At 32.1% G+C, this 17,389-nt stretch overlaps 1 protein-coding gene across 8 annotated transcripts in view; it reads right to left on the bottom strand.

The window, feature by feature from the left end:
* Window positions 1–17,389, bottom strand: part of Bcas3 (BCAS3 microtubule associated cell migration factor) — a 583,386-nt gene that overhangs the window by 421,901 nt on the left and 144,096 nt on the right. For all 8 annotated transcript variants that reach the window (XR_006846898.2, XM_046423193.2, XM_046423199.2 and 5 more), the window contains exons 9-10: window positions 12,691–12,767; window positions 387–463 (exon numbers count right to left, since the gene is read on the bottom strand). Coding sequence is in view for 7 of the 8 variants with exons in the window: in XM_046423193.2 (XP_046279149.1) it covers window positions 387–463; window positions 12,691–12,767 (154 nt within the window). In the remaining variant the exon portion in view is untranslated. The remainder of the gene's footprint in view (window positions 1–386; window positions 464–12,690; window positions 12,768–17,389) is intronic.

Genomic DNA, 17,389 nt, shown 5'->3' with positions numbered 1-17,389 from the left:
TTAAATTGTTCTATGCCCTGTTTCCAATATAACAATGTTGGTACTTTCCAATATAACAATGTTATAATGGAAACAGGGCATCTCCTGACTTCTAGCTTTACAGAAATGGCTATCTTTTCACTACTACTATGGGAATCTCAATGCTGTGTTTTATTAATATGGTAAAACTCTTTAAATAGAAATAAGCCTAAAAAATAAGGATTGTACTGAGTCTTGGTTTAATGACAATTTCAAACATGTATGAATTGTTAAAAGAGCCCAATTATTGATTGCACAATCAAAATAAATATTTGTTATTGTTAATCACCAACAGGTCATATATAATATAGAAAATTCTTAAAACATTTGGTCTACTACATATTACTCAAACATGGGCCATGTCTTACCTTGTTTTCTGCATAAGCAAGCCAGCGACTCCCAAGAGCAATAGGATTCATATTTGGCCCAGGGCAAGGATAACAACCTGAGAATTTCAAATGGCAGTATTGAGAAATTTCTTAGTAATTTAAATGTTGATGTATCATATGTTGGTACTAGAAAAACAGAAAATTAAATGTTTATATTTTTTTCAAGTCTCATAAATCCCCATAATACTAGTCATTACTTTAAAAGCTAAATGAGGTGCATTTTTCCTCTACTTAGTTTCCTTTTAGGATTGACTCTACCCCATTAAAGAAACAAATCTGGGAAAACTATTAATCATTCTTTTGCAACAACTGGGCATTTTATACTGTTATTCCTGAACAAGAAAATAAAGTTTAGAGAGAGACCCCTCAAAAGTTCCCACGTTCTTCAACAATCAATGAAAAAATTTAAGAAAGGAAAGAGAAAGCCAAGAACGGGTTCTGGAAGTTAAGAGCAAAAGAAAAATAAGACTATCAAAATACACCAAAGAGAAATGATGATACCAGGTGGTGAAAAAAAAAGGACAGATACAAAGGTAGGGGGACAATGAGGACAAGCAACCCCCAAAGGGTATCTCATAAAAAATATTGGGGAAGTGCTGGGGTTGTGGCTCAGTGGTAGAGCACTTGCCTTGCATGTGTGTGACACTGGGTTTGATCCTCAGCACCGCATATAAGCAAATAAAAATAAATAGAGGTCCATCAACAACCAAAAACATTTTTTAAATGTTGGGGAACCATAAAATATCTACATTAAGCATTAATTTCATTCTTTCTACTTCCACTACCAGTCAGTAATAAAAGTAGATTGTTGCATGACATATATTTATTGTTGATTCATTTTCTATCTTCTTGTAACTTGATCAGAGGGATACATAAAGTCAAGGATTTGTGTCCTTCTGTTCAACTCTGAGTCTCCCCTTTCTTGAACATTATCTGACAGCAATTACTAAATAAAGGTCTGAACAAATTTAAAAATAAACTGAAACTAATCAAAGCATATTTATAAGGTATTAACAAAACAGTACTCTTTAAAGAATTTTTTTTCAAATATCCAAATAGTAGGCTTGGCTAAGTTACAGATCTTAATTTAAAGCCATTTTTAATAGAAATCCTTCTTTAGTATATATTACATGCTTCCCTAAATTCAGAAAGCCCTTCGAGAAACACGGCATCATTCTAACTATGCTACTATTCCTATACTCCCAAGCATTGAAGAAGCCCACTCTCCTATCATTTCCACTAGAGTACAGTTTTCAGCTGGGTTCCCTAAACTGTCATACAATTTCTAATTTTTATTTGTTAAAGAAGACAATTAATTTACAAAGAAGAAAATGACTCTTAGAGAAAGCCTATATGTCATATAAAACAAAACCTTTTGTCTTGTTCAAAAAAATTATTTGCATATGGTTTAAAGGAATGTTTGTGATGGTTTGGGTTTCTGGAAAACCAATCTGTGAGTAACCGTGATATTACTATATTCGGTGACTGCCTGCTCTGATGGTACACAGAGGACAAAGACACTGAAAGTTGTACAAAGACAACACATCCTAATATATATTCTCTAATATTTATTGTGTAGTATTTACATAATGGATTTGGCTCCCAATTAGTAAACTAATAGTATTGATACAAAATTATACTTTATAAATGAGTGTATATTCCACTGAAATTAGCAGAGTTAGAGAAATTAAATTCCTTTTTACTTTCCATCAGGAAAAACAAAACCAAATATCCATGAATGGTGGCATCACATTAGAGGTATCTAATCTCATAACTAGCTCTTCAGAAGTCAACATAATCTAACTCTGGTAACTACTTCAACCATTACTTAATGCTATTAAGTGTAGTTTTTTATTAATACTAAAGGATTATAAGAGAAAACAGTTTATGATTTATTCCACTTTTTCTGAGTCCATGTTTTTAGAAAGTCAGTGGACCTCAAGAATTATAGTGTATTAGAATGAAAACAAATTGTTTTTCTGCTCACTGAAACAATATTTTATAGCTGGGATCAGCAGAACATCAGCCACTCAGCACTATCCCAACTTTATAAGCATGACTCCAATAAAGATTAACCTTTGCCTCCAAATAAACTTTGAAAACAAGTGAAGGGGGAGAAAAGATGTAACCTCTGTAAAAATAGGACTAATTCTAACATGCTTACAATGTCATTGAACTAGATAAGAAAGAGCTGGGTGTTAAAAATATTTGGGTTTCCCAATTTAAACAAAGAGAAAATTCAAGAAGGGCACATGAAATGAAGAATATTCCATAAACAAAGTTGTAATTAAGAAGGCACATGAGAATGATACAAATTTACATGGTACCCTCCCAGAGAGTTGGTCCTAATGGAGAGGTAGGTTGAGCCCCTTTCAAAAAGGAAGGTTTAACGACTCTCCAAGACACTCTACCTTATTTGTTGGCCAAATAAAAACTTCAGATTTTTTTTTAAATACCCAGGCACCTACATTTACAATGAAGTGACTTTTGATAAAGGAACCAAGGTAAGTTATTGGTGAAAAGATATTCCATTCAACAAATGATGCTTGGACAACTGGATATCTACATGCAAATGAAGTTGAACCCTTACCTAATATAAAATTAATTTGAAATGAATAAAATGATTAAACTCTTAGAAAAAAATAAATAAATCTTCATGACCTCACAAAAAACAAGACAAAATCAAGAAAGTGAAAAGACAAAATGGGGAAACACTTTTGCAAATCATATATCTCATAAGTGACTTGCTTTCAGAATATAAAAAGAACTATTACAATTCAATGTTGAAAAGACAAATTTTAAAAAGAACAAAGATAAACAAATGGCAAATAAATACATGAAAAGTTTTCAACATCATTAGCTAAGAGGGGAAAGCATACAATTGAAAAAGTTTGTAACCAAATAGTCAACCCAAGAGAACTAAAAACATATGTCCATATAAAAACTTGTACACTAATGTTCATATAAGTGTAAGCCAGAGTCCAAACTTATAAACAAATTAAATGTCTTTCAAATGATGACTAGATAAGATGTGATATTCCATACCATGTAATATTATTTCACAATGAGAAGAAATAAGGATAGATGTCACAAAATGAACACTAATTTTATCTGTGGTCAGGGAAACACACCAGTCACAAAAGACTACAGATTGTATTGACATAGAGAAAATACTATGAACACCATTCTGGAAAAACTCACAAACACACAAAAGACTAATCATCACATGAGATTCATTTCACTATCATACAGCTGATAATGAGACTTTTTAGGTTTCATTAGCTTTGAGATAACTTCTGCTTTATTTTTAGTTTTTTATATATATGAAACACATCATCAACTTCAAAGTACTGCCATTGTAAGACTCAATGGGTGGGAATTATTTGCAGAGAATGGAAAAGTAGCAACTTAGTTCATTGCACATATATTCACTGAGTATCTAATATGCACTGGGGACTTACTAAAGCTCTGAAAATATCATGGCATCCTTGTCTACCTTGTGCAGAATCCAAAAGCACAAGTTTAACTTTTAACTAAAACTGGGCTTAGATCTCATATGACTCTACCAAGCCCTTATGTAAATGTTACAAACTGCTTTCTTTTTAAAATATTTTAATTAGTGCATTATAACTATATAGAATAGTGGGGTTCACTGTGACTTATTCATATGTGCACATAATTTGCTCCAATTCATCTGCCAGTGCTTCCCCTTTCCTTCCTATTCCCCTTCCTCTACTCTTTGAGTCTTCCTTCTATTTATTTACATGCACTTTTTTTTCATTGGTGCATTAGAATTACCCATAAAAGCAGGATTCATAGTAGTACAGTCATATGTGCATATAACATAATTTGGTTGAATTTACTCCCAAGTTCTTCTCCTTTCCCTCCCTTCCTCCTTCATCCCCAACCTTCCTCTGCTAATTTCCCTTCTATTTTCATGAGATCCCTTTTTTAAATTCTCGTTCTTTCTCTCTCTCTAGCTTCTGCATATGAGAGAAAACATTCAACCCCTGACTTTCTTGTTCTGGCTTATGTCATTTAGCAAGATTTTCTTGAGTTCCAACCATTTAACCACAAATTATATGATTTTATTTTTCTTTATCGTTAAGTCTAATTGTGTATATATGCTTCTATTTTTTTTTAATCTGTTCATCTCTTGACCAACACTGAGCCTGGTTCCATGACTTGGCTAGTGTGAACTGCACTGCTATAAATATTGAAATGCATGTATTGCTATAGAATGCTGATTTCAGTTCTTTTGGATAAATACCAAAGAGTAGAATAGTTAGATCAAATGGCAATTCCACTTCTAGTCACAAATATTGTTTCTTTTTTTTTTCTTTTTTTAAAATATTTTCTTTAGTTGTTGATGGACCTTCATTTTATTCATTTATTTATATGTGATGCTGAGAATCAAACCCAGTGCCCTCACACATGCTAGGCAAGTGCTCTACTACTGAGCCCCAGCCCCCATTGTTTCTTAATATAAAAAGTAAAGCTGCTCTTTCCAAAATTAAGACTTACTAAAGCTCTGAAAATATCATGGGGACTTAAGGCCCTTTAAATTCATTTGTTTTGTTCCATTTGTTATTCATCATTAACATAAATGAAAAACACGCATACTAACACTAATACAATTAAGAATATAAAAAGTAACTTTTCCTCCTTAAAGAGGTCAGTGGAAAGAGAATGCTTAGTGAACAATATTTTTCATTTTTTAAAAATTGAAAATCTTTATTCAACTCATGATAAGTCATATTTTATTCATTTATTATGAACTCAAATATTTATACAATTACTATTAGACCATATATTCTTTCTTTTTTAACAGTTTATATTCTTAAAATACATAATCTAAATAAAATAAGATGTTCTATTTAAAATTCAGTTTACTTTTAAGAAGATTTCTGTGAACTTCAATATCTAAACTGTGGAACCAATCTAGACGCCCATCAGTTAATGAATGGATAAAGAAAATGTGGTATACACACACACACACACACACACACAATGGAATACTATTCAACACTAAAAGAGAATAAAATCATGGCATTTGTGGGTAAATGGATGGAATTGGAGAATATAATGCTAAGTGAAGTTAGCGAATCCCGAAAAACCAAATGCCGAAATGTTTTCTCTGATATAAGGAGGCTGATTCATAACGGGGTTGCAGGGAGCATGGGAGGATTCGATAGACTCTAAATAGAGCAAAAGGGAGGGAAGCTGGGGGGGGGGGGGGAATGGGGGTAGGAAAGATGGTGGAATGAGATGAACACCATTACCTTAAGGACATGTATGAAGACATGAATGACGTGACTCTACTTTGTGTACAACCAGAGATATGAAAAATTGTGCTCTATATGTATAATATGAATTGTAATGCATTCTGCTGTCATATAAAACAAATCAAAATAAAAAAGATTTCTGTGAATTTAATATTTGAATATAATGTTTCTTTTCCTACTAGTTCTTTTTAGTTACACATGACAATAGAATACATTTTTATATGATTACACAAGCATGAAATATATCTTATTCTAATTAGGAACCCATTCTCGTGGATACACACTGTGGTGAAATTCACTGCAGTGTATTCATACATGTACACAGGAAAATTATGTCAGATTCATTCCACTGTCTTTCCTTTTCCTATCCCCCATCTCTTCCCTTCATTCCCCTTTTCTGATCTATTGAACTTCTATCCTCCCCCAGGCTTATTGTGGGTTAGCTTTCACATATCAGAGAAACATTCAACCTTTGGTTTGGGGGAATTGGCTTATTTCACTTAGCATGATAGTCTCCAGTTCCATCCATTTACTGGAAAATGTCATAAAGTTACTCTTCTTAATGGCTGAGTAATACTCTCTCTCTCTCTCTCTCTCTCTCTATATATATATATATATATATATATACACACACACACACACACACACACACACACACACACACACAACATTCTCTTTATCCATCCATGTATTGAATGGCACCTAGGTTGGCTCCATAGCTTAGCTGTTATGAATTGAGCTGCTGTAAACATTGATGTGGCTGCATCATTGTAATATGTTGATTTAAAATTCTTTGGAAATACACTGAGGATTTGGATAGTTGGATCAACTGGTGGTTCCATTCCTGGTTTTCTGAGGAATCTCCATACTGCTTTCCAGAGTGGTTGCACCAATCTGCAATCCCACCAACAATGTACGAGTGTTCCCTTTTCCCCATATTCTCACAAACATTTATTGCTGCTTATATTCTTGATAATTGCCATTCTGAATGGAGTTAGATGAAATTTCAGTATAGTTTTAATTTGCATTTTTCTAAATGATAGAGATGTTTAACATTTTTTCATATATTTGCTGATGATTCATATTTCTTCTTTTGACAAGCATCTATTCAAACCCTTTTGCCCAGCATGAAAAATTGTGCTGTATGTGTGTAATAAGAATTGTAATGCATTCCGGTGTCATGTTTTTTTAAAAAAAAAATCAATTAAAAAAATTTAAAAAACGCTTTTGCCCATTTTTTGATTGGGTTATTTGGGGTTTTGGGTATTAAGTTTTTTGAGTTCTTTATATGTTCTGGAAATTAATGCTCTGAGATGCAGGTGGCAAAGATTTTCTCCCATTGTATAGGCTCTCTCTTCCCACTCTTGATTGTTTCTTGATAGTAAGGCCATTTTAACAATATTAATTCTGCCTATCCAAGGACATTGGAGGTCTTTCCATCTTCTAAGATCTTCCTCAATTTCCTTAGTGTTCTGTAGTTTTTGATGTAGAGGTCCTTCGCCACTTTTGTTAGATTGATTTCTAAGTATTTTGTTGGTTTGGTTTTTTTGTTTTGTTTTGTTTGAGGTTATTGTGAATGGGATGGTTTTCCTAATTTCACTTTTAGCTGATTCATCATTAGAGTATAAAAACACAATTGATTTATGGGTATAAATTTTGTACCCTGCTACTTTGATGAGTTAATTTATGAGTTCTAGAAGTTTTCTGGTACAGATTTTTTGGGTCTTCTAAATGTAGGATCATGTCATCGGCAAACAGAGAGTTTGAGCTCTCCTTTTCTTATTTTTATCACTTTAATTTCTTTCTTTTGCCAAATTTCTCAAGCTAGAGTTTCAAGGATTATGTTGAATAGAAGTGATGAAGTGGGTATCCCTGTCTTGATATTATTTTTAGAAGGAATTCTTTCATTTATTTTCTCCATTTAAAATGATGTTGACCTTGAATCTGTCATATATAGCTTTTACAATGTTGAGGTATATTTCTTCTATCCCTATTTTTTCTAGTGTTTTAAATATGAATGTATGCTATATTTTGTCAAATGCTTTTTCTGCATTGAGATAATCATGTGATTCTTTTAAGTATATTTTGTGATGAATTACATTTATTGATTACTGTATGTTAAACATGCATCCCTGTGGTGAACCCACTTGATCATGGTGCACTATCTTTTTACTGTGTTTTTGTATGTGATGTGCCGTATTTTATTAAGAATTTCTGCATCTGGGATGGGGTGTAGCTCAGTGGTAGAGCACCTGCCTTGCATGTGTGGGGCACTGGGTTCAATCCTCAGCACCACATAAAGATAAATAAATAAAGATATTGTGTTTATCTACAACTAAAAAAAATTTTTAAATAAGAATTTCTGCATCTATGTTTATCAAGGATATTGGTCTGAAATTTTCTTTCCGTGATGTGTCTCACTGGTTTTGGTATCAGGATGATACTAGCTTCACAGAATGAGTTTGGAAGAGTTCCTTCCTCTTCTATTTCATGGAATAATTTGGGGAGGATTGATATTAGTTTTTCTTTAAAGGTCTGGTAGAACTCGGTTGAGAAGCCAGTCTGGTTGTGGACTTTTCTTTGTTGGTAGGTTTTTGATGGCTTTTTCATTACTTGAAATTGATCTGTTTAAATTTTCATTTTTCTTTATCTTTTTGTGTGTGTGGTTTTTGGGGGGCGGTAATGGAGACTGTACCCAGGGGTTCTCTATCACTTAGTTACATACCTAGTTCTTTTATTTTTTATTTTAAATCAGTGTCTCACCAAATTTCTGAGGCTGGACTCAAACTTATGATCCACCTGCTTCAGCCTTCTGAATTGTGGAGATTACAGGTGTGTATCATGAGGACTGGCATTACTGGACATTCTAATCTCCCTGGAGATTTTTTTAGTACACTTCAAATGACTACTAATGACATCTATCAATCTTTGTCTTTTGTTTTCCTAATCATACCAGGGTTTCAGATTTCCACATCAGACAGCTGCTCAAGGCCAACTTTCTGTGCATACAAATACAAGAGTGTCACCTTTCTCATCACATTGGATACCTTCTCAACAGTTCCCCATTGGCTCTCTTTACCTGTTCCATCCAACTTTGGCACAAATTCCCATGATGCTTGCTCTGATGGACACATCCTATCAGTACTTCATTACAGTACCTTCATTGTATTCTTACATAACTAAGATAGTCAACTGAGAATGTATTGTACAAGAGATATTCAGACTATTTTAGCAGTCTGAAATGCTTGCATGATCAAAATAACATCCTCATTAAATGGAGATCTTGTCTTTCTACATGGGGTGTACTCTTGCCTCTTTAAAAACAGGGTACTAATCCATGGAGAAATGGCAGATGAGCTACCACAAAAACTATCTCACTGTGCTATAACACCAGCTCCCCTGTCTCCAGTACCTAGCAAAACTAGTTTATACTCATGGGATAACATAAATCCAAATACACGAAATGTATGTAACCTGTATCGAGTTTCAGTCTGGGTAAAGAGATGGGAGGGGAGGGTTCTGATGCAGGAATTGGAGAAAAAATATATGCTTCTTTCAAGTTACAAAGTGGCACCCTCTATTTCTTGATTTTAAAATTCTGATCATATAAAATTTGGTTCTAACATTGACCAAAAATCATTTTACACAAAGCTGTAATACAAAGAAAATCAACTAAATCTCCATTCAAATATTTGCTGAATATCCTCAATTTTACCAACCTAAAATCACATGCATAAATTTGATTCTTAGGACTAAGAATAACCACACATCCTAATGGAAGTGTGAAATAAGATATATCATTATTATTTGTAAGAGTATTTGCAAAAGTGAGATTTGAGAAGACTAAAGTGAAATTCTATAATAAATACTATTTAGAGTATAAGTAGAGAAATCACCAACTTCAGTTGTTGTTGCTTTTTGAACTCTTTTTTCCTTAGTAAGGTATGTATTATAGCATACTATTAAGCAACAGTTTAGATTTTATGCAATCCACGCTAAATATTGACATTAAGGTGTCAACAACAGCCAAAATTCAAATAGTACTCTGAGAGAATAAGTGAGAATACTCATGGATCAAAAATAACTGAAAATTCATTACTAGGGATCACAAGCCATCAACTAGGATCTCTTTAGAAACTGTATGCCTCTAATAAAGTACTTGACTGTACAACCAGTAATACTGTTGATGCTTCCATATCTCTTCCTTCCAGTGATGAACAATTCACAAAATAAGATAGAGACTAATAATTTAGCAATATTTCCTTCAACTATTTATTGGGTTCCAGCAATGCAAGTTGAAGCATTTAGGAATACATCACAAAGATGTCTCAAAAAAAAAAAAACACTGAGAAAAAGAGAAAGCAAAAAAGGCATTAAGAAAAAGTGCTGGGCCTGGGGCAATAGCTCAGTGATAAGAGCACTTGCCTAGCACATGTGAGGCCCTGGGTTCAATCCTCAGCACCACATACAAATGAATAAATAGAATAAAGGTATTTTTTAAAAATTCCTTCCTTTAAAAAAAAAGAAAGAAAGAAAAAGTGCTAACAAACCCTAATATTGGTAGAAACAAATTTCACTCATGTAGAGGACAATGTGTAGATAGATTATCAGCTACACATACATCATTTCATCCAAAATATTATTTGATCAAAGTTTTTAAAATTCTATCATTATGTAATATTGTCAAGATTTGTCAATAAAACAGTATTATGAAAGTTATATTTCCATTTTAAAGTATTAGAATTATTATAGACCGTTGTGTCCTTCCAACCTAATTACAATATAGCATATATACACAATGGAGTTTTAATATCAATAAAAAATAATGAAATTATGCCATTTGCTGGATGGAATTTGGGACATTATATTAAGCAAAATAAGACATACTCAGAAAGTCAAGAGCTATATTCTTTCATATGTAGAAGCTAGAGAGGAAAAATAAAATAGGTTGGGGGTGCATCTCATGAGACGAACAGAGTAGAAGAGGGAACAAGGTTGTGGGGATAAGTACTAGGAGACAAAACTAACCAAATTACATTATTCTTCTGTGTATATGTACTAATATGTAACAAAGAATCCCACTATCATGTATAATTGTAATGCAATAATAAAAAAATATATATAACTATACTGCTAATAAATAAATCTAGTTATTTTAAATTATTCTTTTATAATGAAGGTTTTTTCTTCTAAATTTCTAAATAGGACATTAAATGAATTACTGGAAATATATATATTTACTTGTTCACTTAAAACTATAATATAAATATGCTTTAAAAAATAAATACCCTCAAAAAAATAAAATATCTCCACCATTAACTTTCTTAACCTCTCATTAGTCACTATTAATAACTCATTTATATTCTGCCATTTATTACAAAGAAGCTGACAGCTATTGACAAATGTAATATTTCAACATACACAGTATAGTAGAATCTAACACTTAAATAGGGATTAAACTTCCAAATATATTTTGTAATTGAAACTACCTTAACAAATAAATGATTTTGGATTTCTTCCCCCAATTTAACACTCACTTGAGGGCTCAAGATATTTTTATTTGTTAATAAACCAAAAATAATAAAAGAACAAAAGATAGCTCAGTGCTCCTGAAATACGGCTACAAGTATAAGATACAGGTTATAAAATTAAAAATGGAACTTAGAAGGTTAAAATGGAATCACAACAGAGCTAACATTAGAAGCCTTGATGTCCATATCTCTGATTAACAATGAACAGCAAAAAACTACAGATAAAATGGAAAGACAAATACTCAGGAAAACTTCACAGCTGAATGTGGCTGAAATACTTCTCCTCTATTCTGATTCACTCATCTCTATCCCACCTAATGAGGAAAGAAATGTATAAAACTGATGTGGTTTTATTTCCCTAATTATTCTAATTATAATAAATAAGATGTAATAAATTAATGTGTAATAGCTATATATGTCTGAGAAAAAGATTACAGGCCTGAGGTTATCCTATTCATGGTCAACAAAATGTTAAACAAGATATTATAATGAATTACTGTTTATACAGGATATCATGCAGTATATGATGTATGCAGTTATATATGATACATAATGTGGTAACTGTATCAAAGAAAATGCTTTTAAAGGCAAGGATAATATCTACTACTAGGAGTTTGATATAGAGTATTCAATAAATATCCATGATGAAGATAAAAAATTCTGTCCCCAGACTGCCTCAGGATTCAAGACTACAACATTGGATCCTGCTGGATTTTTTAGCTCAACAGCCAGTCCTGCAAAACTCAACTCGCCAGCCCCTACAGTTCCATGAGCCAATTTCTTTTTTTTTTTTAAATATGTATTTTTTAGTTGTAGTTGGACACAATACCTTTATTTTATTTATTTATTTATTTTTATGTGGTGCTGAGGATCGAACCTAGGGCCTCACATGTGTGAGGCGAGCGCTCTACTGCTAAGCCACAACTCCAGCCCCAAGCCAATTTCTTAAAATTAATTTCTCTCTCACTCTCCTTTCCCCTTCCTCCCTGCCAACACTCCTTCCCTCGCATTATAAAATTTCATATACATAATTTCATATGATACAAAATATATTAATCTTGTGTTTGAGCACACTGTGATGAACTAAATTCTATGCTTTCTTCTGAACTTTTAGACAGTTCTAGAGGTGATGAGGATGGAGCAAAGATGGGGAGAAAGAAAGGCTAAAACACTCAAATACCTCGAAAAATGAACAGCTATATGAAATTAATCATAACTTTTCAAGGAAAGTATTTAAGGGGAAACTAAGACAATGAAGAAAAAATATGATGAACCCATGTTGCCAAAGTGAACTTACATACCATACAATTATTCTACTGAATAAAGATATCCACAAAATCACAGAAGATCATAAGTAAAAACAGATGAAATAATGATAATACGATTACATTTAGTTTGCTGACTGTATCAAGTAAGCAGTATAAACTCAAATGCATATGACAGGAAATAAAATGATTTGGTACATACTTGTGACAAAAAATTTTTTTGTGAAAGTACAGCTATCAAAGGCAGCGATTTTCTCCTGCAAGACTACGACGAGGATCCTAAAATTAGGGGGGGAAAAAAAGGTGAAGGTGAAATTCTACGAATTGAATCTTAAGTTACATTTCCTATAAATATTTCCTAGCAATATCTACCTCTAAAATCTAAAAATAAAAATGATGAAATCTTTTATAAGATAGAGATTACCACAAAAAAAACCTGAAGGAAAACTACCACCTCAAAAAATGTTTTCTCTTAATAAAGTTTCATTTTTTCATTCATTTTAAATCAGATAAATCAACATTAAGAATGGATAATATCAATAAACTGTTAGCCATTTACTAAAAGTGCTTTTCCACTGATGTTTCAGAGTCATGGAATTAAACATAAAATGGATTTATGTAATCTATCACTTAAAATGATTGCTGCATTACCAACATAACTCACACACAAAGAAATATAAGACAATTACATGTGGTGTAAATAAGTCATTTCTGATTGACTCAATATATTAAAATTCAAATGAGAATCTGTATAAATAGTATTTTTCACAGATACTAAGATTTATAAATAACCAGGAAAACAATTTATACTCAAATATATTTTCAAAATGTAATTTCTAAATACATCTGAATATGACTATTCCTCATAAGCTATTAATAGGAACCACCAAGTTTTAATAATTATTTCAAAAAATGCAATAAATGATTGTAATTATTATAAAATATTTAACATTAATTTTTTCCTATGGAATAGGTAAATCTAAACAACACATGCTGATACTTGAATGGAAAAATGGGGGGGAGAGCATATTAAAATGCTGCTCTATTAATTTTGTTCACATTCTGAAAGAGAACAGTCTCATTTGCTGATGCAGAACTATTCTAATGAGTAATTACTGTTGTTCCTTGTAATTTTTTTCAGCTGGATTTGTTTAAAACTTTTCTAATTTTCTAATTTTTAATGAGCTGTTTGTTGTTAATGATAATATATGTACATTTTGTATATTCAAACAGCAAAGAAAATAACCCTATAAAAGAAATAATATGAAGTTTTAGAAATACCCAATAGTAAACTACATTTCTGTTCTGTTACTACAAGATTGCCCAAAACCTTCTCACTTACACACTGAGTCAGCACAACACCCTCAACACCTTTGTAAAAGAAAAGGCATTTTTACATGTAAATATTATTTACCAAGATCAACACTCATACTTTAAATACAATAGTTGTCATAAAAGTATCAAATAACGAAACACAAAATGAAAATATTCACCATTGTTAAGAGTCAACAGAACCAAATGAGGTTTGGGTATATATCTATTTATGTATGTATATGTATGGATAAGTGTGTGTATACTAGCAAACTGTTCTCTATTCCTTTTGTTTTGTTTTTGTTGTTGTGCTGAGGATAGAACCAAGGGCCTCCCATATACCAAGTATTTGCTCTACTACTAAAGCTACATTTATAGTCCTTCATAATTTCTTTTAAATACACAGAATATTTAAAAGTAGGTGACTGTCAAACTGGATAATGATCAAGTTAAATATGTCAAGACCAAGACATTAAAAAAACACAAGTAGTTTAAAACTATAAAATGGAAAAATACATACCATGTAAATTGTAATCATAAGAGTTGGAATGATTACAAGATAAAATAAACATTAAGAACAGAAACATCAGAAGTCACAAAGGATAGTTCATAAAGATGAAAGGATCACAAAGCAAGAAAATAAAACATAATAATCATAAATTTATGTGTATCCAATAACAGAAATTCAGAAAATTTAAGGAAGAAAGTAACAATCATATGCAAATGAACCCTGAAAAAAAATCAAAGAAACACAAGAAAAAGAAAATTGCAGATCAACCACCCTCATGAATATAGATGCAAAAATAAAATCCAAAAGCATATAAAAAGAATTTTAGATAACAACACCAAAGTTCCATTCAAAGATTCAAGAATGGTTTTAACATTAGGAAATCAACCAAAATAATTTACTCTTTTAACAGATCAAAAATAAAACATACAATCATCTTAATAAGGACTTTGCTAAATTTAATACCAAATTAACAAACAAAGACAAAACTGTCAGCAAACTAGAAAAGGAACTTCCTACAATGATAAACAACATGCATTTCACGTCACTCTTAAGGGGCAAGGGAGGCACAGGTCATAGCTAGAAACAAAATTAGATATTTAGCTAGACTGATCAAAAAAAGAGAACATTCACAACTTTGATATTGCTAGATATTTCACAGCCATTACATTGATAATAAATATTACAATTTTATTCCAACCTTAATACAACCTAATGGGAAAATTTTTTGAAACAAATAAGTTATCAAAACTAGTATCAGAAAGAATTTTAAAATCTGAAAAGACTTGTAAACATAAAGTAAATTGAATTTCTAACTGAAATTTTGCCTACAAATAAATGGTATTACCTTTCATGTTCAGAGTTCCAATTCATCTAGAATTGATAGTTAAGTCGGACTTAAGACTTCTTTTTGTTGTTGTTCTATATGAATATGCAAACAAAACTGGTTGAAAAAACCTGAGCTAAAGGACACCTTTATGTCAAGTCATATAAGTGTATGTCTAATCCCAGAGTCTGTTCCATTGCACTGGTGTATTTCTCTTTCATCAATATCAGACCTGTAAAATTACTGTACTGATAGTAATATAATTTTGGTCAAAATAATACTGAAATAATAAACCTTTCATGCCATAAAAAGTGGTCTTTATTATTGGTTTATTTAGATCTTACTAAACCTCTCCAATTCAAAATTCTGTGATTACATGTTCTACACATCTTTTATTTACTTTATTTGTAGAATTTTAATAGCTATCGATGCTAAAAGATATGTTGATTTTTCAAATTTTCACACTGCATTTGTTCATTTCTGCATAAGCGAATACAATTTATTTCAACCAAGAATACTGCTAAATTATCAATACCAACAGTATGAGGCATGTCACCCTCACAAGGAAAGGATCTGTGGCTTTTTCTACTCATAAATGACCTGATCCTCCCCAAGAGTCTCAGTGCTCTCAAATCATTCTCTGAATAATATATTCCCCCTGACACACACATACACACACACACACACACACATACACACACACAAATCACACAAATTTAAAATACCACCTTATCACAAATTAAATTCCAAAATATATAAAGTTCTGGAGGTAACAATATTTTATCCAATTTCAATTAAAAGGCAGAGATGCAGCTCAAAAAGCAAAAGGAAAAAAATCTTAGGAGATGAAGTCAGAGAAGTAGCAAAAAAAGCAAAGATACTAGATGTTCTTATAGGCCATGGGAAGGAAGCCAAGAGAGAGAATAGAATAGAAAGATGGAATATTCTGGCATAATTTTTAAAAGATAGATTCTGGCACTATATTAAGAACAGGTCACTATGGAGGCAAGCAAGTAACAATTTGAAAGCAGAGAACTTGAAGAATACCACAATAATCCAGGTAAAAGATAGTGGTTTAGAACAGAGTATAGCAATGGTTGTAGTGAGAAGCGATTAAATTATTAATAAAATTGAAAGTGGAGCTGAACAGGATTTGTCCATGGACTGCAATAAGGTAGCAAAGAAAAACAGAAGTTAAAAATGGACCAAGAAGTTGGGTGTGGTGACACACGCCTATAATTCCAAACAATTTGGGAGGGTAAGGTAACATGATCCCAGGCTCAAAGCCAGCCTTAGCAACTTAGTGAGGCCCTAAGCAACTTAGTGATACCCTGTCTCAGTAAAAAAATAAAAGGGCCGGTGATGTAGTTCAGAGATAGAGTGCCTTTGGTTCAAGACCCAGTACAAAAAAAAAAAAAAGACCTAAATTTAAAAGCTAAATCTACAAAATTCTCACAAGAAAGAACCAGTGTGAATGCTCATACACTTGGAGTAGACAATGGTTTCTTATTCATTTACTATTGCATAACAATAGTAAATGCAACAAGGAAAAAACTGGAATTGGACATCACCACTATTAAAAACTTTTGTGCCTGAAATGACACCACAAAGAAAGTGAACAGATAATCCACAGCATGTGAGAAAAGTTTGGCAAGTAATGCATTTGATAAATAACTTATCTAGAATGCACACAGACTTGTTATTCAATTTAATAATAAAAAGACAAATAATCAAATTTTAAAATGGGCAAAGAATCAGAATAGATATTTCTGGAAGGAACAAATCAAATGGTAAATAAGCACATGAAATGATGCTAAATATCATTACTCATTAAGGAAACATGAAACAAAACTACAAAAAGATACCACTTCACAACCACTAGACAATAAAAAAACAATGAAGAGGGGCTGGGGTTGTAGCTCCGTGATAGAGTGGTTGCCTAGTACATGTACACTGTATTCAATCCTCAGCACCACAAACAAATACATCAGTAAAATAAAGGTGTTGTGTTCATCTACAACTTAAAAAAAAAATTTAAAAACAAAACAACAAAGAACATCTGCCTAGCATTTACAAGGTCCTGGGTAAAAATCCCAGCATCACCCAAAAATAATAGTAAGTGCTGGTGAGAAAATGAAACCCTCACACATTGTTGGTAGAAATGTAAAATGATGCAGCCATGTTGGAAAACAGCTTAGCTGTTCCGCAAAAAGTTAAACTGCTAGATCTAAACACAAGAGAAATGAAAATATATGT

This window comes from Marmota monax, unplaced genomic scaffold (genome assembly GCF_021218885.2).
Source record: "Marmota monax isolate L192 unplaced genomic scaffold, Marmota_monax_Labrador192_F-V1.1 WCK01_AAM20220418_F8-fsc00171, whole genome shotgun sequence".
In the NCBI taxonomy this organism is placed as follows: Eukaryota; Metazoa; Chordata; class Mammalia; order Rodentia; family Sciuridae; genus Marmota; species Marmota monax.
This window is presented reverse-complemented; position numbering and strand designations above follow the sequence as displayed.